This window comes from Amblyomma mixtum, chromosome 3 (genome assembly GCF_055824585.1).
Source record: "Amblyomma mixtum isolate Tamu chromosome 3, ASM5582458v1, whole genome shotgun sequence".
Classification (NCBI taxonomy): domain Eukaryota; kingdom Metazoa; phylum Arthropoda; class Arachnida; order Ixodida; family Ixodidae; genus Amblyomma; species Amblyomma mixtum.
In genome coordinates, this window is record NC_143014.1 from 124,902,446 (window position 1) to 124,923,982 (window position 21,537).

The following is a 21,537-nucleotide window of genomic DNA, read 5'->3' on the forward strand; positions in this document are numbered from 1 at the left end:
CTACGTGACATAGTCAATGAAGAATCCAGTCCTCTCGCAAAGAATTGTCGCCTCAGTGATGATCTTTGCTAAGGTATCCGCCTTGAAATTGCCACGTGATAAAATCCCAAGGATTTGTGTCCACTTGCCTAGAAAGATAACACAGCAGATTCACTTTTTCCACAAGCACAGTGCTTTACCAGTAAAGCGACCAACCCAACCAATATGTCAGAAAAATAAATTACCCTGGGAAGGCTGGAACAGGACTATCATGCGATGGTCAGAGAGTTGGTCCTTTTGGGAATCAGGGGGGAACTGAGCAAGATCAACGAATCCTTCTAGCTCACCTGTAGAATTACAAGTAAAGTACAGTACACAAAAACAGAGTCGCCACATATTTCATTTAAAGCTTGCTTAAAAACAACTTGCCAGTTGGTTTCACATCAAGGTGCTCCGAGATTTTAATTTCAGTTTCGTTTAGTTTATTGGGGTTTAACGTCCCAAAGCGACTAAGGCTATGAGAGACGCCGTAGTGGAGGGCTCCGGAAATTTCGACCACCTGGGGTTCTTTAACGTGCACTGACATCGCACAGTACACGGGCCTCTAGAATTTCTCCTTAAAAAAAATTCTAGCCGGCGCGCCGGGATCGAACCCGCGTCTTTCGGGTCAGCCGCCGAGCACCATAGCCAATGAGCCACCGCAGCGGCTGAGATTTTAATTTCATCAAAAACGATGCTTCCTTTGCGTGAGAACTCATCCATATGTTTATACTTCTCGGATAAAGCATAAACATATTTGGGTTAAAACCAAATCCAGTCTTGAAGATGTGCATCCACTTTTGTAAGCATGTTCGACATGGAAGAGCCAGGGTGTTGTGTCGTCGTGTATGTTCATACAGATTAGGTCTATTCATTCGCATCAGAATACATTCAAATAGTCACTCATTAGAATATGCCATCCCTTTCGCTGACTTGCGTTTGGCTGCCTCAAAACAAGTTCTTACAGCCAGCTGCTCTTAGGAGGAAGGCCACTAACCCTTCTTTCAAACTCTGGTCTTGAAAGCAGTCCATTTTCATTTTTCATTGAATCTAGAGCTTTTAGCAGCTTTGCCGCGTTATACTTCATTCGACGCACTCTCCGAGATTTTGAAGTCTTCGTCTTCTTTACACACGGCACACTTGATTTCTTCCTCCTTGACACGGTGTTTTGAGTTAAATTTCGCAAGCATTTGCAAGCTATGTATGCTGCATTTGAAGATGTAAAGGATTTCCTGATGGGCTTCAATCGGCAGCCAGCGCACAAGCTGAGTTTCGCAATGTTCTGAAGATTTATTGCCTCTTCTATGGACATGACGTATCGCTCCTTCAATTTTTTTCCTCGAATATACACAGTAGCCTTCATGGCAGTGACATCTGAATCACTGCGACGGAGCAGAACTCGTAGACTTACGTATAACGCGTCCTGAGAGCCGTCCCCCTTTGAGTGGCACTGTGCGAATGTTACTTGCTGAGCATCCGAAAGGTCAATATTCGTCCAAGGTGGTGGTGGTTCCAGCTCTCTGCATTCCCGGAGCTGAATCAGTTCACCCGATCAACCGCCGATAGGTTCTTCAACCACCTCCACTGGTGCTTCAGGATCGATGCGCTTTTTTTTTTTCTCAGGTGGTAATCTTACTCCCGGCGACTGTTTCTGCTCGCAGAAGTTTCTTTCCTTCCTCTTCCGAGTCAGGGGTTTCGAGATATACTTTGGGGCGTGAAGAAACAGCGTGGGAACAGCATCCTTCGCGAGTTGCGGCGCATCCCGGGGAATTTCAACTACCTTACCCTGAATCACAGTCTTAAAACTTCGCTCAATAAAGCAGGGTTCGAAGTGTCGCTCGCAAACGACACTAGCCTCGTCGAGCACTCTGTCGCCACGCTTGATGTTGTCTCTTCTCTGCATTCTTTGGTGTCCTGAACAGAGAACATATCACCTTGCAGGAAGAGTAGCCGCTCTTGCATCCCGACACGAAACACGTGCTGTCGCACTTGTCACGTTGTGTTGACATGACGCGATCACACATCTATAAGAACACACACACCAACGCACACACAAGTCAACATTTACGGATTTGACAAAAAACACCAGTGTTCCGGGATCGCGACGAAGAAGCAGCGCGCAACAATTGCGTAGCCACAGCAGGCATAGCACGACCACCGCTGCAGGCACACCGTTCCGAATGCGTGCCGTGCCCCCTGCGCATTCACCCAAGGCGCAGCCAAGTGGTTCTGAAGGTATGCTCCGCGCGGACGGCAGGCTATCTAATATTTCTAAGGGCCCTGCAAGCGCGTCTTGATGTTTTTCGCTAAAAGCTTCTCGTTAATAATTATTAATGGCCTACCCTTGTTGCACAGGCTCACTTCTGATGAGGCCGGGTTCACTTTCCGAGTGCGGAATTATGGGCTGCATTCATTATATCAACAATTGCGCTTCTCGAACTGTGATTGCGTTTTGTTCTCTTTTTTTTTTCACGTAGTCTGTGTAGAGGCTATGCACAAGCCGCGGCTCGTTCTGTAGTTCACAAAGAAAGAAACTGTATTGCGGACTCGACAAGCCTCGTGAATTGTATTCACCTATGTTCTATACAACGGCTGGAAGCAGTATTCCGATGGGTGGCTACTGGCTAGTCCTTTAGAGTGTCTAGGAGAACTTAGCGCAAAAAAAGGATTGGATGTTTCCAGGCGTTTATCCTTGTTTGTCGTCCTTTGTCATCTTTTTTTTCACCTTCCATGTTTTTGTAATTATGCACCACCAACTAGCCCAGCAGCGTGCTTTGCTTAAGCTTTACAACATACTTATTGAATAGACATTTCATCAAGAGTCCTACTTCGGCGCTTTGATGTACGACATCCTTTGCACGGTTAACCTTAGTGTTTTGAAGAGACTTCATCATGGGTGTCCGCGCTGCCGATGTAAAAGCGGGAAAAACTGCACATAGACGCTCAGAACAGTGGGTGCAACTTTCTGCAGAAGAGTGCCCCCAACGACTGCCCTTGCGAAGTCCCTTCATTCTGTCGAGGCTCTCTTCTTCGTCTGCTCCTTCGGCATCTTCCTAATCTAGCATGTTCACCTGGACGCAAAACGAATAACCTCTTCTCCAACCTGCGCGGACATGCATGCAGTGTATAATCCATGGAAAGAAAGGCATGATTTAAAGAAATGGATGGTCTCTATTGTTATTCGGGAATGCTCGTTCCTGGAATATTAGCCAGGCGACCTGTCATGTGCTGCCGCAAAAGCGTTGCCGCGAGTGTGGACGCCGCAGTAGTGGTGCGCTGAGCTGGAAAAAATACGTTAGTACACCTGGCGTGCAGGTTCTGGATCAGATTTACGTATTAAAAAGGGCATAGGCTACAGCGGTTGCCTCGTATGGCCTCGAGGGAGGACCGTTCTTCTGGGCCTTTTCACGCCTGGATATGCGCAGAGCAGATGCCGGAGGCAGGTTTCCGAACACTTTGCTTGAAGAAGTTATGCGAAGGCTTAAGTATCGATTTATTATAAAGACAACATCGGAAAGTGGTGTCCGGTAACTGCACAGTTACTGGGTCCTGGGAGCCGGTTTTAAGGAGAAAACAGTATATTTCAAGAAAAAAAGCTTGGAATAGTTCGAATCCACTGTGTATTCATTAAAGTGGCACGACGATCGAGTATAAGAGGTCCCAGGTCATGACGCAGTGATGGTAATGGTTGTTGCCGCGAGTACGGCAAAGATCATTCCGTCACTGCGTCATAACCTGACACCTGCCACAGTCGATCGTCGTGCCACTTTACGAGGGAAAAAGGGCTGGTACGCTTAAAGTCGTGAAAGGGACCTGCAACCTATAGTCACATACAACTCAGGAATGAAGCGGCAGGTTTGCCTCTCAAAGCAGACCATTCAGCCAATGGCGTCGACCGATTGTCATGAGGTCAAGATTAACACCAGTCGTCCTGCTAGAGTGACATCGCAGGGGGTGTCAGCTGAAAGAAGATTCGCCAGGGCTAAATCGGATGAACCGCAGCGTCACGGAAAACGGTGGACGCCATTGGCTGGAGGGCCTCATTTGAGGGGCATCTGCCGCATCGTTCTTGAGTTGTATCCGACTATAGTACCTGTGTGAACTGCGGCAGGCGGCATTGAGTGGCCACGAATAAAAGCAACCCTGCAGACCGTACGACTAATCAACCATATTTCTTCTCCGTGCAGGACAACGAATCTTTGTGGAGGGGGAGCCATCTCTTCATCAATGCCGCAAATGCCAACGAAGGTTCAACCTTAAAAGTAGACTGCTGGCCCATGCCGTGTTTAGGCACGGTGCCGAAAACATTCTTTCGAACGATGCCTTGTGCCGCATGTGTCCGCATCGCTGGAGGAGCCAGAGTACCATGGCTCTCCACATTGGTACTCACCTCGGGGAGCGCCTATGCTCAGAGTGCGGCGCAGAGTTCGCCAGTGCGGCAGCTGCAACAGCACACAAGACCTTCCACCGCACTGGCGGCAATTTTTAATGCGGCTTCTGTGGTGTACTCTTCGTCCATAAGAGTGACCGCGATGAACATGTCCGCGTGGAGCACTCCCGGCAGCGACGTATAAGGCGTCCGCGCTTTCCGACCACTGTGTAGAGCATAACGCCATGCGGTGGCAGTCACGATGTAGTTTTGAACTGGTGGCATGGAGTAAAAGGTTGGCAACTGTGGATGTTGTGGTTTCTATTTCTTTGACGGGGCTTTCAGGAATGTGAGATGAAGAAACAGGAGGTGTTCTGAGTGTCTTCTATAGAGAGACAAAACCATTCAAATCCTCCTGTTTTACATTTATATAAGCACTGCCATTAACAATGCAGGAACGTGGTGGAAAATTAACGGGCAACACGAAAGTTCGAAGTGAATGTGGGACACAAGCACAGCATTTGGGTCTCGCATCTTTACGGAAGACGCGAAGTACGAGTTCATAATCTCGCAGTGCGACAAAGAGTCACAATGTCACAAACTGCGAAAGAGGACGAGGACAAGAGGTAAATAAAGGAATGCTGCGTCCGTGGTGCCGTGTTCGTTTCTTTACCTCCTGTCCTGGTTTCGTTGCGCAGTTACTAACCTTTCGCGAAAATGAACCAACTCGCCCGAAAAAACGTCCGACGGTGAGTACATCGACCATTACTAAAACTCATAATGTCAAATTCTTGACGTACTGGCTGTTAGACCTTATCTGCCCCTGTTTCACGCCCGTCCGCCGAGAGGGTACTTGTGCCTAGCTCTGCTTTGTCGCCGTTTAGCGGGGCGCGCTTCTCCGACCGCAGTCACAAACCCACATGTAAATGCAGCCCGCACCTTGTGCTAGCTTTCACATCATCAGATGGGTCGCGCGGTCGTAACAAGCCCCCGCCTAACGCCTCGAAATGCCTCTCAGAAAAAATAGCCGGTAATTCATCACCCCCTCGCCTCCCTCTCCCATGTTTCGATTGCTTTTCGCCAGTCATCCTTGCGGGCGACTTCAGCGTCGGCGTCAGGAAGCACTAGCAGTTAGTCGTCAACTTGCGATCAGAGGACCTCGCTCACAGCACGAATCCAACGCATTCGAGAGCATGAAAAATCTGCATAGATCTGGACTTCAGCAGGCGCTTACGCCCACATGCACGCATTCCCTGACCACAACGCATGCATAATCAAAATTAGAGAAACGGAACATGAACTGAGCCAATATACGCTGTGACTGAATTGACAGCGTATACAAATTATTAATTTGATAGTCAACCATTATGGAATCCACTGTCACCATCACAGCAACCATCACGCAAGTAGTTATACATAAGGTTATCATTCCTTCAATCATTTTCTGAACCAGCTAGCGCTGATCAAACGCCTAGCAGTTGGACTAAATGTTAGTTTTTTTTTAGAATTTTGGGTTGACAGCACGTTGAGCTGCTCTAGTGTGCATGGATCGAGGAACCCAAGTTTTTGTGCGCGACAGATGCATAAACATTTCTTTGAAAGATAATGTATTGTTTTATACTGTGAGTTTGGGACTTTACCGAGTCATTCCTTCATCATGTGTGAGGTTTTTGCTATCTAGGAGGCCTGATGTAGAAGAAAAAAAGGATATAACGACATATACAGCATCTACGAGCTGTGGTAACTTCGTTGTGGGTATGTGCCATGCCACCAAGGCAACAACAACAACAACAACTTCGTTGTTTTTGAAGGTGAGAACAATAAAATGGGAACAGGTTTATCGTTTGGTTTATGGTTTATGGGTATTTACCGTCCCAAAGTTACTGAGGCTATGAGGGACGCCGTAGTGAAGGGGTCCGGAAATTTCGGCCACCTGGGGTTCTTTAACGTGCGCTGACATCGCACAGTACACGGCCCTCGATCAAAATTGTTTCGCCTCCATCAAAATTCGACCGTCGTGGCCGGGATCGAACCCGCGTCGTTTGGGTCGGCAGGCGAGCGTCATAATGACTGAGCCACCGCGGCGGCAAATTGGGAACAGTGTGTAACGAGAACAGCCACAAAGCGTTGCGGAACAGTGACGTTCTCGCTCGATTTATAACTGAATAGCGTCGGCGCACTTCGCTTTTTAATGTTTATCTAGGGAAACGACATGAAATAAAAACTTATTTCCAATGAACAAGTTCAAGATGGCGCTGACTGGTAAAATGGTGACGTCGGCGAGAGGTGAAGGACAAGAGATTGTGTGGTGTTAGCCGTCTATTGAAGACAACGGCTCAGCCTTTGTACACTAGCACATGACAGCAGGAACGATGTCTAAGTGCGACGGATGCTCGCATTCATATCGGGCTTCGCACTCTAACAGCTCTGACGTTGACTAATATTTTTCTTGAACCACTGGGGTTGTTCGTGCTATCAGGGCGCGCTCGAGGACCACGATGCCTGTGGTAGCGGAAGTGGATGTACGCAGCTATAATTTTTAAGTATTTGTTATTCCAACCGTTAGGCTATTGAAAGATTTTGGTAGTGGATCACGTACAGCTTACTATACTTCAGAATAATTGTTCAGGCAACTGCCAGCGTGAGTGGGGAGAGTGAATCGTTTACGGGGAGAAATACCAGAACAACACATTCACAGCATTTAGCTGAGTATAAATTTCATACTGACACCATTCGTTATTCATATTCCCCTCAAGTGATCAGTAAGTGGAATACATTACGCGGGAATGTTGTTAGTTCTGAATCTCTGACCAGTCTTCTTTCGAAGCTGTGATAATTGTTTATTTGAACCATTACGTACTGCCATTGCATGTACCACTTTTTGAGAAGTCTTATTTTCCATACGGATATTGTATTACATAATATTACAACATGTGTTTTTCCCCAGCTGACTACCGATCTTCCCATGTTGGTATTTCTATTGTGTGAACTTCCTATTTGTCGATGCTTTTTTTTTTGACATGTCTGGAACAATCGTGTGTAACCAAATCCTGCAACAGCCTCGAAAGGCGTCGGCAGTATGTTCCAAATAAATAAACTAATACAAGATTGGAAAAGCCGGATAGAGAAAAATGTGACTGGCCTGCAACTTACTTCTGGTGCAAAGGCACGTGACAGGAAGCAAACGAAGAAAAAATCTGCTCTCCGTCCTTCGACAGGATGAAATGGCGCTCGCTGTCGCTGTACCATTCCGGTTTCCCTCGACGTGGCGTGAGAGCGCCCTCTCCGAGTCCGGCATGGACTTTCCCCTTGGGATCACGTCACCAGACGGGGACGCCTTCGCGAGCGTCTCTTCTCGCCGCCGTGCCTGGAGGATATCATCCACGTGCAGGAGATGGCAAGCATTGCGTGGCAGCGTACTGGGAAGGGGAGTAACATTGTTCGAGGAGCGTGCCATGTACAGCAATCTTCGTGAAAGCACTTGGTGACTGTGGACGCAGTTTCTGCCTCTAAGAACTTTAAGTTCCTTGGGAATGATCTCTGAGAAACGTTATATATTAGTAATAACGTAGCACCACTTACAGATTGTAGCGAGTATCGCAAGATACGTACTACACGGCTGATGGAACTGACCATCTGCGCAAGCACTACCGGCGCATTCCTCGTGGCGTCGTAAGTAGCGTGACTAGTCGACGACGCTTTTAATCAAGCTATACCGGTGCCAACGCTTTCCCCTCCAACGCTTTGAAAGGCAAGTCGCGACCTGAGGATAATTGTGGCAAAAGCAGGAGTACAGCTCGGGCACGCTTCGGCGTTACCGGGAAACGATGAAACACCTGCACACATTACGGTCTGATGGTCAGGAAAACCTTCATGGAACATCGATTAATGATGAGTAGGTAAACTTGCATTTGGCGTCAGCATTCACATCAATGCGGGCATCATGCCTTTTCCTCGTACATGGGGGAACATAAAGATGCGCAGTGGGTGCGTCCTAGCCCATACAAATATTTCCAGTGATTAGCGCATAGCAGGGGTGTGTATGACTACTGCCTCAAGATAGATGTATCAGTGCTGGTTTATTGGTTTTTCGTTTCGCCTACTTGTGTGGATTTCTTGTTTCGTTTGAAGTGTTATAACTGCTGAGCGGTTTCTTTACATCACTGAAAATGTAGCTACACCTTGTCCACAGGCGCATGCCATGGAGTCTAACTTCTGAACGAAGGCAGAAGCGGAGGCTTGGGGAGCTGTGATCTTTGGCAGAAACTTCTCGATACAAGTTCATACCCCTTAAAAGTCTTTCTCAAACTCTTAAGCTGTTTCTTTTTAATTTTTAAATTACATTTGCAAAATAGAACAGTGGGAGAGAAAATCGTGCTTATTGTTCTCCGCAGATGTCCCGCCCTCCTTCCGCAGATATAGGGAACAGTGAGGGCAATACAGTATATCCTGAGCTTGCTTGACCAGCGCGAGCAATTAATCCTGCTGCGCAAACGACGGTGAGGCATTCCGGAAGAGGAGTGGAGGGAACAAGACGGAGGGAGTGGACAGCGCGAGAGGAGAGGTGTAGAAACTGGATTGTCATAGTGAAGAGAGCAGTTCGGAAATGGGGGGGGGGGGGGGGGGGGGGGGGGGGGGTTGTCAGAACGTAATCGGATAAAAAAGCGGCACAGAGGATATTGAGAATGTTTCAATTCTACAAAGTATTGGGCTTGGTCAACGCTGAGAAGTGTATGCTGCCGCGGTAGACGTTGGGGTGTTCAATTTTGAGCTGTCGGTATTGTTTAAAAATAGTCCATCTGAAGGCCAGCGCCTCGTCTCGTGTTAAGTGCTCGACCAGAGGATCACAGGTGCCTGAATGGCAAATCGCTGGCTAGCTGATAAGTGAGCTCATTTTTTGTGACTGCAGCATGGTCAGGAACATACCGCCCGGTGAGTGTGGACGGGGCCAGGGAGTGCATGGAGGGCTTTGTTCAGGTCAGCTCTGAGGTCGGAAGGATTTTGTCGGCGCTGGAGGAAGAGCGTGGGCGCCGTGGGTGGGCGCAAATTATATATTGAGAAGTACGAGGGAGCTCGAAGAAGAACATGACGGTATAAATTGGCACCATCTCTAAAGTAGTGATAGCGGCAGTTCTCTCATGCACACATTCCAATTACACGAACTGCAGCTGTCTGCACCTTTGAAATTTTCAGGGTGGTCACAGCGTGCATTACCAGGCAGTATACAGCAACCGTTTACCGTTAGAGCTCAATTAGCTCCTCCGTGCAATTCTTTCGTGGTTGAACTTATCAGTTCCACCTTATACATATATATATATATATATATATATATATATATATATATATATATATATATATATATATATATATATATATATATATATATATATATATATATATGCAATTCGCAATGAAATTTCTTTTGGGCACTCCAGTACAACCACCGCAGATATATTAACCGGTTTCAAGCAGCTCAAAGAACACCTCTTTGGCCCTGAATGATAAGCAATGAAAACGGACTTTAGGATCACAGCCAGAGCTGACAGAGAACACTCACGATTTAGACACTTCTCTTCCCGGTCGAGCAGAGTTGAGCTAAACGAAAAACTTAAAAAAGGAAATGCTCCGCGAGCACGGTTACTCGGCCTCTCGTTCCTGTGTTTTGCTATGGGAGTAGCAGACGACAGCGCTCGACCGGAAGCAAGACTCGACTGCAGCGTTGTTAGTTCTCGTGACCTCCACTGGGGCCCCTTTCCGCTGCTGGCCAGGATGGGAAGCTGCGAAACTGCTTCAGTTCTAGTAACTTTGCTTGGGGTGGTAACGAGATCGCGGTTGAGCGTGCGCACCACCCGAAGACGACGACAGCACCTCGGGGCACCTGTGCGTAACTGCGTACTTCCCACAGCCGTAGCTTTGGCTACGCTTAGCCCTCTGCTGTGCTTCGCCTCACCCTCTTTTCCCTTCATCCCCTCTAAGCACATCCTCTCCCCAGTCAACCTTAGCCCATGTTACTCTCCACTCCTCACTTGTATACCCCCTCTCACAAGCTGGTTGCAGCGCTGTGAAGGCTGCGGCGATATGAGCCAATCAGAACACCGCGCGAAACGAAACGTTATCCTCTTCCCCTTACCCCACTACTGCTGCCTCCATTTCTGGGAAGAAAATCGGAGGCTCGGCCGATTCGGCTAGCGCACGAATGGTGGCGCACCACTTTTCAGCAGCACTCCGCATTGCTGTGTTTATGCGGACTTTGTCTGCTAATTTACTCAACGAATTAAACGCTCGCTGTACTTGAAAGACACCATCCCGAACTATCTTTTTTAGTCATTGCAATAATCGCATGGAGACTAGTCACAACACTGCACAAATATCTGAGGAACTATTTGTTGCCTTGCTTGGTCCTTACTGGACGAGAGAACTCTATTTTCACAGCGCTGCAAACAGCTCGTGAGATGAAGTATGGAATTGTCTGAGTTGTCAGAGATCAGGCATTCTTTACGAGTATGCCAGGTACAGCCATCTCCGTAGAAACGAGTAATATTGCGGGGTCACCTGGAACAAGCGATTGTAGTGAAATTTGTAATTGCAACCAACGGCCTCTCCACACCTGAGGTGGGCAAGACTTCAAATTCCTTTCGCTGCTACTGTTGTTGTATGAGATTTGGTCAAGAATCGGGAGGTAACAAAACAGTGTCGGAAAGAGCAACTTAGAATGCACACAGAACATAATAATGACGGGCACTATAGTACGGCGAGTGATCAAAGCTAGTTGGTTCGCGGAGTTAAAGACATTTCACAAATGATAATGCTATAAAAGTAACGAAAATTTGGGCAAGTTTTTGAAATTCCAATATGCAACAGCGGGAAAAACAGGACAAAATATAAAGTAGACACAACCAGCGCTGACTTTCAACTGACGTTCTATTATGCACGGTTAAAACTATTCCACAATCTGTTTACAGGTGCAACGAGTTCAAGGAAGGAAATCCATACACTTGAACCTACCTACAGGCCAGCCAGAGTTGACCACTCCCTAAAAGATCGAGAATGCCTGTGTCGAATAAATATATTTATGCATTTCATTTTCCTAAAATCGTCCAACAACTTACCGGAAGAGATTGTCTACGCACTGCCGTCCTGTTCTGACGATGCTTTAGCAATGTTTTTGGTTAATTAGCTGCCATGTAACCTTCTGTCTTGTGTGCTTCATCTAAATGCTGATACAGCTGTAGCAATAATATCCGTATCTGTGTAAATGCATTGTAAATATTTTTCTCTGTTTTTGTACCCTTTATATTCACTTTTTTGTGCGAATATGTCGTTGAATGTCTTATTGTTTTTACTCATAAAATTGCGTTTTTACGCTGCTTTCTATTGCATGATATTTCTTTTTTCCCCCTACAATGATGCCCATTCCGACTCTGTAAATGACTAAATAAAAAAAATGTGAATAAATGTATTCACATTTTTATTTATTAGAGCGAAAAATCAGTAAGAATAACATGATTGCTGCGTCTCTATTCTGTTTTTTCCTTTCAAAACATGATACGTTGTGAAACATGGTCTTCAGGTACACGAATTTACACCTTCCTAGTGACAGTGAGGGTTTAGCCCCGCCTGTAGATACGCCCATAACTATGGATAGGCTTCAACCGACTCGCTTAATGTATGCAGTGGCAGATAACTTTGCATGCATCATCTGCAGTGCGACGAGACCAAAGCACATTCTCTGTGCATGCCTTGTGACAAGTGCGGAAAGTCATTCTCGCGTTTTAGTGACATCCCAGTAAAAAAAAAATACAATTGCTCCAATCAGAAAATTTCTAATTGAAACCATTTGGTCGAAAACCAGTTCTGTTTTCGCAACATAATCGGCTGGACCAATCAAGCACAACTGGCGCTTCCAATTAGAAATAACTGGCCACTCAACCAGACCAAATGGCCCACCAATTGAACTCAGATGGCATACCTATTCGACTCAAGTGGTTTGAACTGGCCAGCAAAAAAAAAAAAAAAAAATAGTATACCATTTGGAACTATTTGGCTTTTCTTCTGTGACTGGTGCGAGACCTCTGCTAGCATTTATACAAGGGAATGGAAATTATATTACTTGTTTTTATGAAAATCAAACGGGGCCAAAAAGGCTGCATCACACAGGAAAACTAAAGTCGCACTCTATACCAACATAAGTTCTCAACAGATATATGCAAAACACACTTTTGCACTCACTTATACACCTCAATCGGGAGGCCTTCTCGCTGGGGCCATTGGCGGTTGGCGGTTAAGCGAGGTTATCTTATTGAAGACTGCCCGCGCTGATGGTGGAAATGATGAAAACAATTTAGAAGATTAAGCAGCTACAATCTCTTTTGCAAGCTGTTAATTATTTCAAAGTTCTGTATTATATATATATATATATATATATATATATATATTGTAGCGGCCTTTATTGGCAAGAGATGACTGGTTGTTAAGGCCGGTTAGAGCGGGCAAGGGCAGGTCCGGTCCCGGAACAGTTGATGCTTTTGCCGCGCGTCGGTTCTGCTGCTTCAGCTGCCGATCGTCTTCTTCTCGCCTCGCGCCGCGCATCGGTTCTGTTGCTCCGTATGCTAAGCGTCTTCCTCTTTACATTGGCCCCCGGGGGAAAAAGAGCCATCCTGGCGATTTAGGGAGTCAACAGGACGCAGGGGTCGTAATACGGCTTCAAACGCGAAACGTGAACGGTCTCGCGCCCACGTCGTCGGAGATCGGGTGATGGCGTCACGGGCTCAACGATGTAAGTGACGGGAGAAGTGCGCTCAAGCACACGGTAGGGTCCGTGGTATTTTGGCAGCAACTTGGTAGAGAGACCTGGGGCAGCAGAAGGCACACGGAGCCAAACAAGGGATTGGGGCTGAAAAGTGTCTGTGCCATGGGAGAGGTCGAAACGGTATTTCTGGCGCCCTTGGTCGTCAGACGTGAATGACCGGGCGAGCTGGCGGCACTCTTCAGCGTGTCTGGATGCTTCAGACACGGTTGTGGATTCCGACGAATCAGGATGGTACGGAAGAATAGTGTCGAGCGGCGAGGATGGTTCACGGCCGTATAGAAGGAAGAATGGTGAGAAACCAGTAGTGCTCTGCGTAGCGGTGTTGTAGGCATATGTGACGAAGGGGAGGACGACGTCCCAGTTAGAATGGTCTGCCGCGACGTACATTCACAACATGTCACCTAATGTTCGATTGAAACGTTCTGTCAAGCCGTTCGTCTGGGGATGATAGGCAGTAGTGGTGCGGCGAGTAATGTTGCATTGCTGCAGAAGAGATGAAACTACGTCTGACAGAAACACCCGCCCACGGTCGCTCAACAGTTCACGCGGGGCTCCGTGCCGAAGTATGAAATGGTGCAAGAGGAAGGCTGCAACATCCCGCGCCGTAGCAGCTGGGAGGGCGGCTGTTTCGGCGTACCGTGTCAGGTGGTCTACAGCGACGATGACCCAGCGGTTTCCTGCAGCAGTGTAGGGAAGTGGTCCATACAGGTCAATGCCAACTCGGTCAAATGGCCTGGATGGGCAAGACAAAGGCTGCCTAGGGCCGGTCGAATGGTGATGAGCGAGCTTGCGGCGCTGGCAATCGGGGCAGGAACGGACGAATTTTCGTACGTAGTTATACATGCCGCGCCAGTAATAGCGGAGACGAAGCCGGTTGTAGGTCTTAAAAGCACCGCCGTGACCAGCTTGCGGGTCGCTATGAAAGGCTGCGCATATTTCTGAGCGTAAATGTCCAGGGATCACTAGGAGCCATTTGCGCCCATCAGAGAGGTAATTTCGGCGGTACAAAATCCCATCATAAACAGTGAAGTGGGCAGCCTGACGGCGGATTGCGCGCGGTACCGGCACGACAGAACGGTCTGAAAGATAACGTACAAGAGAAGTGATCCAAGGGTCCTTGGACTGCTCGTTGGGCATATCGTCCAATGACAAGGAGGCGCAGTCGATGGCGGGAGGAGAGGCACGTTCATTGGCTAGAGGTGAACGAGACAGAGCGTCGGTTCTGCTGCTTCAGCTGCCGATCGTCTTCTTCTCGCCTCGCGCCGCGCATCGGTTCTGTTCGCATCGGTTCTGTTCGCGCCGCGCATCTATATATATATATATATATATATATATATATATATATATATATATATATATATATAGGACACCATGAACTTCCACTTATAGTTTCCAGTTGAAAGCAAATTATTTATTTATTTATTTATTTATTTATTTATTTATTTCAGGTTCCTTCATGGCCCTTGGAGGGCATGTACACTCCATTGGGCAATGTACACTCCATTTGGCCTTCTGGGTCCAATTGGGACCTTCAATTGGTATCAGATGGTTCCAAGTGGGCATTCCGACTGGGAGTGTCGAAAGCAATTGGAATGTCACGAGCCAGTTGAGTAATTCAATTAGAAGTGCAGAACCCATTGGTATGCCCTACTTGAACTGAGGAAACCAAATGGACTACCCAATCGGATTCATTGGCCCTATTGGCTGACCTATTGGGTCCAACTGGTTTCAATTGAAGCCAAATGGCATGCACAGTTGGGCCCATTGTTTATTTTTTTCAGGCGGGGGGGGTCTTTCCTGGATGATCAAACACAAGTTCCACCTTCACGAACTCTCCTTCCTTTCGAGGCCACGTTATACAGAAGGTGGTGAGAGGGAAGTGGCTATGTGAGAGGCTAAGGACAGGACCACTGCCTCAGATGCGTTTTTCGAATCGATGAAATTTGTTTGCGGTGGTGTGGCGGATTTTACAATAAGAGAATTTTAGAATAGGCAACCCGAAAGAAGTCCGTAAGTTCTGACTGGGGTACCCGGAGGCGGATATCACCTCATCCTCGAACTACGAACGAGCAAACTCATGCATCGAATTACCTTCCGTTTTACAGACAGACCAGTGGCGTAGCCAGAAATTTTGTTCGAGGGGGGGGGGGGGGGGGGGGCTCATGTTGCAGCGCGGCCTCCTCGTAGAATTTGTGGAGGGATCAAACGCAAGAATAATGACTGCATTGCCATGTTGACAATGCCATTGTGTACTAGATAACGCTAAGCACTGTCTAGAAAAGTGAAATATGCAGTTTTTAAAATAAAAAAAATGCATTCGTAGTCTTAAAAACCATTGCAGGCATAACTGATGCCAATGCTTCCATTTCATTGCTATCAGTCCGAAACCTGCAAAGCAGTGCGTGCCGCTGATATGAAACACGTAAAGGTCAGGAAATGAGCAAGTAGAGGACAAATATTTTAATGAATCTTTGTCGTTCAAGAACCTTTACATTTTTGTACGTATGCAACGGCCAAAGAAAAATCTCAATGACACTGTGCTTCGTTTCAGTGTACTGCACAGCAGCAGCTGTCACCGGTCATGTATGCGAGTAATTGCACCGAAATTTTAGTCGCAACCGAGAGCACATGAATAAACGAGGCGTTCTGCAAAATATGCATTGCAAGTGCGAAGATAAAATGTAATATTAGAAATGCGAATATAAAACTTGATAAAGCACAGAGAAGTGTCACTGGAAACAGTGACATAAAACCTCGCAACAAGATATTCAAATACACGTATGCCTCCATTAAATCTACGTATCTAAGCAAAAGTCACCCTATATAATGCGTAAAGCAAGGCAAATAAACATATTGCGCAATCACAGTTTGTAAACCTTACACACGGAAAGACAGACCATCCAGGCAAGAAGAAAAGTATGATAGCAGAAGTCGCGATATGTACTTGAGCCATGCTGCGGTCGGTGACAGTTCGAGAAAATTTCGGGGGGGGGGGGGGGGGGGGGGGGGCGGTTGAAGCCCCATAAGCACCCCCCCCCCCCCCCCCCCCCCTGGCTACGCCCCTGCAGACAACCGAAAAACTGTGCAATAAATCAGACTGAAACTGGAAACAGCTACATGTTTGGAAATGAGATCGACATGTTTGACTGAAAATGTGCGAGGGCGTGTTTGAAAGCGCAACATTTTCACTCAGCAACAGTTTTTGCGCAGCTCACCAGCCCTTACTTTTCCACTTAAATGAGCTTTGTTGTATCTGCACGGCTCCGTTGCTTATCCAACAGTCCTTGCTGTAGCATTATTTTTTTCTCTTTCCTTGCACTTACCTTCATGTCTTTCACGTAAGGTTGATGCGCTCTGATGGAAAAAAAACGCTGTTTGTCCATGCACAACGGCACAGCTAGGATGCAGCTGCGGGCGTAATCTGTTTTCTTCGTCAAAGAACCCGTTCGTGCAGCTTGGCGTTTCTTGAATGTCAACGAATATCTAATTACAGGGAGTATTTGCTATAGGTCGTGAGGTTTACCACAAAAGTCGGAGGTGTATAAGCTCTTCGGCAGGGCAATTCCCACGCGTCTACAGGTTTTACAGATGCCGATGCAGCAAAAGCAGCAGTCCAAAGTCACAGCGATACTCTAAAGTTTAAACAGTATTAACGTTTAAACTCATCTCCAACGAATCCTTTGATTTCACGATGTATTAATAACGGACTGCGGATATCAACGAGAAAAAGCGAATACAATGAATATTTTGCGCCCACTTATTTTAGCACTGTCGCTTTCTCTTCGCCTTCGTGGCGTTTCTTCTTCCTTTGCATCGCTCGTGAGTTACGTCACATCGCTCGCGGGTCGCTGCCCGCCGACCAACCGCCGCGCCAGCTCGACTGACCGTTGTGATCCGTCGGTTGCACCTCCGCTTCCTCGGTTTCCTTCGATCGCCTCAGAGCGGAGCCATGGACCGGGTGCTGACCGTCGCCTCGCTGCTGACCATCAGGTTTCCGTCCCTGGCCGAGATGGAAGCCAGGCGAAGGCGCGCCAATGAAGAAGACTACGACTCGGACGTGCCACCCGAAGTGGTAAGCCCCGACTTTCTTCCGACAACCATCGGCTACCTCAGTGGACGCGGTGGTCCCTCGTGGTCGCTCAGCGGGTGGTTAACTAGAGACGGCGAAGTTCGGAATCTGTCTGGCCTGCTACATCGTGAGTGCCAGCTGCGTTAAGTCACTCCACACGAATCAAGGATTGTAGCTGTTTAAGCATAGGCAAGACTGGCTTTAGCTGTTAAAAAAGGGCAGGTGAACTCAGTGTTCAACCCACTCACGCGCTTGCTTCATTTTCCTGCCACAACACATACGTTCGGCATAATTTGCGGGCCATCATGAGGTGTGAGCCGCATGGACAGATAGCGACCAAGTAAAAACAACTGCATATAGCGGATTGACGTATACCCATCACTGCCCATGACTACTCGATATATAAATATTTATTTCGATGCCATCCATGATTTCCGTGGCGGTGGCTCAGTGGTTATGGCGCTCGGCTGCTGACCGGCAATACGCGGGTTCGATCCCGGCCGTGGCAGTCGAATTTCGATGCGGGCGAAATTAGAGGCCCGTGTACTGTGCGACGTCAGTGCATGTTAAAGAACGCCAGCTGGTCCAGATTTCTGGTGCCCTCCACTACGGCGTCACTCATAGCCTGAGTCGCTTTGGGACGCTAAGCCCCCACAAAACCAAAAGCAGCCATCTATTACTGCTCACATGGCTAGATTGCAATTTAGCGGCTGAACTGTCTCTGCGTTCAAGACCAAAATGCATATCGAAGTTTTTCAAGTAAGGATTAATCTAAAAACTTTTGGTGGTAACCTATGTTTACTTTCCGTAGGTTTCGCCTAGGCCTGTTTCTTATTTTTCTTTTGAGCTTTATTATTACTGGCTATATTCAGAGGAGTGAATAGTTTCGCTTTCGGTTCCGCCACTTGATTGTATTTCACTATTTTTAGTTCAGGTGCTCTTGTTGAACATTTCGGCGAGCTTCGGTGCGCACAAGTGTACGAACAAGGGTGCGCTAAGTGACCGACCCGCTTTCTTCTCCCTGCAGCAGCGCCACATGTCGGACCAGAGGCGTCGCCTTCGGAACATTCGGCCAGCCGGAGAGGACACCATACACATCTGCTGGCTCTGCGAATTAAACTTCCACCTCCCTAGCCGCCTCATAGCCCACCAGATTTTCAAGCATGACTATCGCGACGAGCCCCGGGGCACCAAAGTGCCATGCCCGATGTGCTACCGAAAGTGCCGTAATGAGACCATTATGGCCCTTCACTTGGGAAAACACATCGGCGAGAGGCGGTGCTTCAAGTGCGGTGCTGAGTTCGCGAGTGCCACCTCCGCCATTGCCCACAGGCGCCTCCACCGCACGGGCGGTCGTTTCCAGTGCGGCTATTGCAGAAAGCTCTTCGCCCACAAGAGCGACCGAGATGACCACTGCCAGCGGGAGCACCTCCGCCAGCCGATGGGTCCGCGCTCTGGGAGCAGCCGGTAGGCCAGCGAAGGCAGGAGCCGTACCCTCCACGCCTGGGCTTGAAGCGAATGGCGGTGGTTTGAATAAAAAAAGTGCGCTTCGTTCTGAGAAAATGCCTCCGTCGGTTTGGCACGGCTTTTCAGCCACCCATGTTTTACGTTGAGCCATCAGAAGGTAAACACTCGAAAAATCTCCGGACTCGTACGAACGAAAAATTGTCTGTTTGCGTGCAAAAAAAAAAAAAATCAAAGAAAAACACGGGTTACCTATCTTTTAGGGAGATGTCATTGACCGAATGAACTCAGCATTCAGATGTCTGCACGGTGTGAGAATCGACGGGTTTTTAGACTGCGCTTTTTTATTTTTTATTTAGTTTACCCTCAGGGCTTACAAAAGCATATTAGAGGGGAGGGGCAGAAATACAAGGGACACTATGCAATTTGGTTAATAAAAGGAAACAGAAAAAAAATATAAAGGCAACAACAACAACGACGAAAAAAGAACAAAAACGGCACGTATTCGAAGCACACGGGTCGGTTACAAATGTGCAATAGTTTGGTTGAACAGAATGCAGCAGAGTACAGCATCAACGTAAAAAATAAAAGTAAAATAAAATAAAATGAAGGAACAGTCATACAGATCATAATAAGCGCCAGTGCAAGTTTTAAAAAGTAAGTAAAAAAGGGCTTCAAAATATGTTAGTAAGGCAAGTACGAAATCGGTGGTTGTCGGTGATAGCGACCAGGTCAGCAGGTACATGGTTCCAGTCACGGGATGTTTTTGGTAGAAATGAGTGTGCATATGTCATGGTGTTGTGGCGAGGTACGGCGACTTTGTAGCAGTGATCTACACGGGCAGAAACATGCGCAGCATCTGTGATCAGGCGTGTCCTGAGTTGATGGTTATGATGATAAATTTTATGGAAGAGGCAAATACGAGAAATCTTACGACGGACAGTGAGAGGGGGCAAATTTAGACTTAGTTTCATGTTAGTGACGCTTGCTGTGCGGTGGTAATTATTGAGAATAAAACGAGCAGAGCGATTTTGTACGCTCTCCAAGGTTTTATGCAGTGACACATGGCCAGGGTCCCATATGGATGAAGCGTACTCGAGATTGGGTCGTACATAGGTAGTATATAGCCGTTTTTTAAGTTACAACGGAGCTAGTGAAAAGTTACGTTTCAAATACCCAAGCATGCGATTGGCTTTGGCTGTTGTGTAGTTAATATGAAACTTCCAGGAAAGGTTATTCGCAATGTGTACTCCAAGGTACTTACAAGTTGAAACGGAGTCGAGTGGAGAATCATTAATACAGTAGCTTGGACAGGATGATTGACTGCGGGAAATTCGCATTGTTTTGCACTTTGCAGCATTCAGTTTCATCTGCCAAAGGGAGCACCAAGAAGCGATATTATTTAAGTCAGTCTGGAGTAAAGTCACATCAGAAGCGTTAGTTATTTTACGGTAAATTACACAGTCATCAGCGAAAGGACAAATAGAGCTAGATACGCAGTTGGGTAAGTCATTAATATAAATAAGAAAAAGCAATGGAGCCAAGACAGATCCCTGAGGCACTCCTGATTGGACGGGTACCTCAAGGGAGTCAGTCTCGTTAGCTGTGGCATACTGGGTGCGGTTTGAAAGAAATGCAATTATCCAGTCAAGTACTACAGGATCGATGTTAAGGTGACTGAGTTTTAGTATAAGAAGTTGATGATTAATCTTATCAAAGGCCTTGGAAAAATCTAGAAACGCACAATCAGTAATGAACCCCGAGTCTAAAAATGAATGTAGATCATTGGTGAACATAAGTAACTGTGTTTCGCATGAGTATAATTTACGGAATCCATGCTGGGAGGGATGAAAAAACTGGTTTGATTCGAGAACGTTGACGAGGTTGGTGAAGATTATGTGCTCAAGTACTTTGCACGGTACTGATGTCAAGGAAATGGGGCGATAGTTAGACGGTTTATGTGAATGGCCAGATTTGTAAATAGGAACAACTTTCCCTGTTTTCCAGTCTTTGGGTAGACAGCTCTCGTTAAGTGATTTGGTAAAAATAAAGCTTAATAAAATAGAGCAGTATTCAGTAGTGTTCTGAAGGAGTTTTGATGTGATTCCATCGACACCACAAGACGATGATCGTTTCAGTTTACTAATGATGATTCTGATTACGGCGGGATCAAAAACAATGGGGTCCATTGGAGAAAAATGAGCATGAGGGAAAAGCGGGCATTGAGTGGCTGAAGAAAAGATGTTATTCAATAAGGCAGCACATAAATTTTCAGGGACCTGTTTGCCAGACTCGTCAACCAGGGTGATTGTTCGATCGTTGGAGCTCTTTACAATGTTCAAAAATTGTTTCGGATTCGTACTTATTAAGGAAGGAAGTGTGGTGTTAAAGAAATTGAATTTAGCTGTTTTCAGAGCGTTTATGTAGTTTTGTGCTGCCTGATTGTATATTGACCATCGGTTAGGGCTACATCTCATTTTTGCTTGGCGAAAGAGCCTTTTTTTCTTATTGGATAAGCGTTTTAGATAGGTGTTATACCAGGGGGCACTGGATGAGTGATGGATCGTTCTTAGTGGAATATACTTGTCACTCAGATGGAGAAGTTTAGTTTTAAAAGATGACCAGAGTTCAGAAACCGAAAGCCTCGAGTGGATTAGTAAAATGTCATCGAGAAATGAGGAGAGCTCCATATTAATAGCGTCAAAGTTGGCTTTGTTGTAATCTCGGATACGTTTTTTTTTGTCGCTTTGCTCGCGTAGATGGCACTGAAAACGAGAAGTGTAATATGTCATGGTCGCTGAAGCCTGG

General features: G+C 46.8%; 1 protein-coding gene and 1 pseudogene across 1 annotated transcript; one reads left to right on the forward strand and one right to left on the reverse strand.

Annotated features, from left to right (window-relative positions):
- On the reverse strand, nucleotides 1–2,027 carry LOC149351733 (uncharacterized; annotated as a pseudogene).
- Nucleotides 2,028–17,090: 15,063 nt separating this feature from the next.
- LOC149351734 (zinc finger protein 711-like) lies at nucleotides 17,091–18,736 on the forward strand. The gene is made up of 2 exons (XM_089584132.1): nucleotides 17,091–17,268; nucleotides 18,293–18,736. The coding sequence occupies exons 1-2, from the start codon at nucleotides 17,146–17,148 to the stop codon at nucleotides 18,734–18,736; spliced, it is 567 nt and encodes a 188-aa protein (XP_089440258.1). The 5' UTR covers nucleotides 17,091–17,145.
- The last annotated feature ends 2,801 nt before the right edge of the window (nucleotides 18,737–21,537 follow it).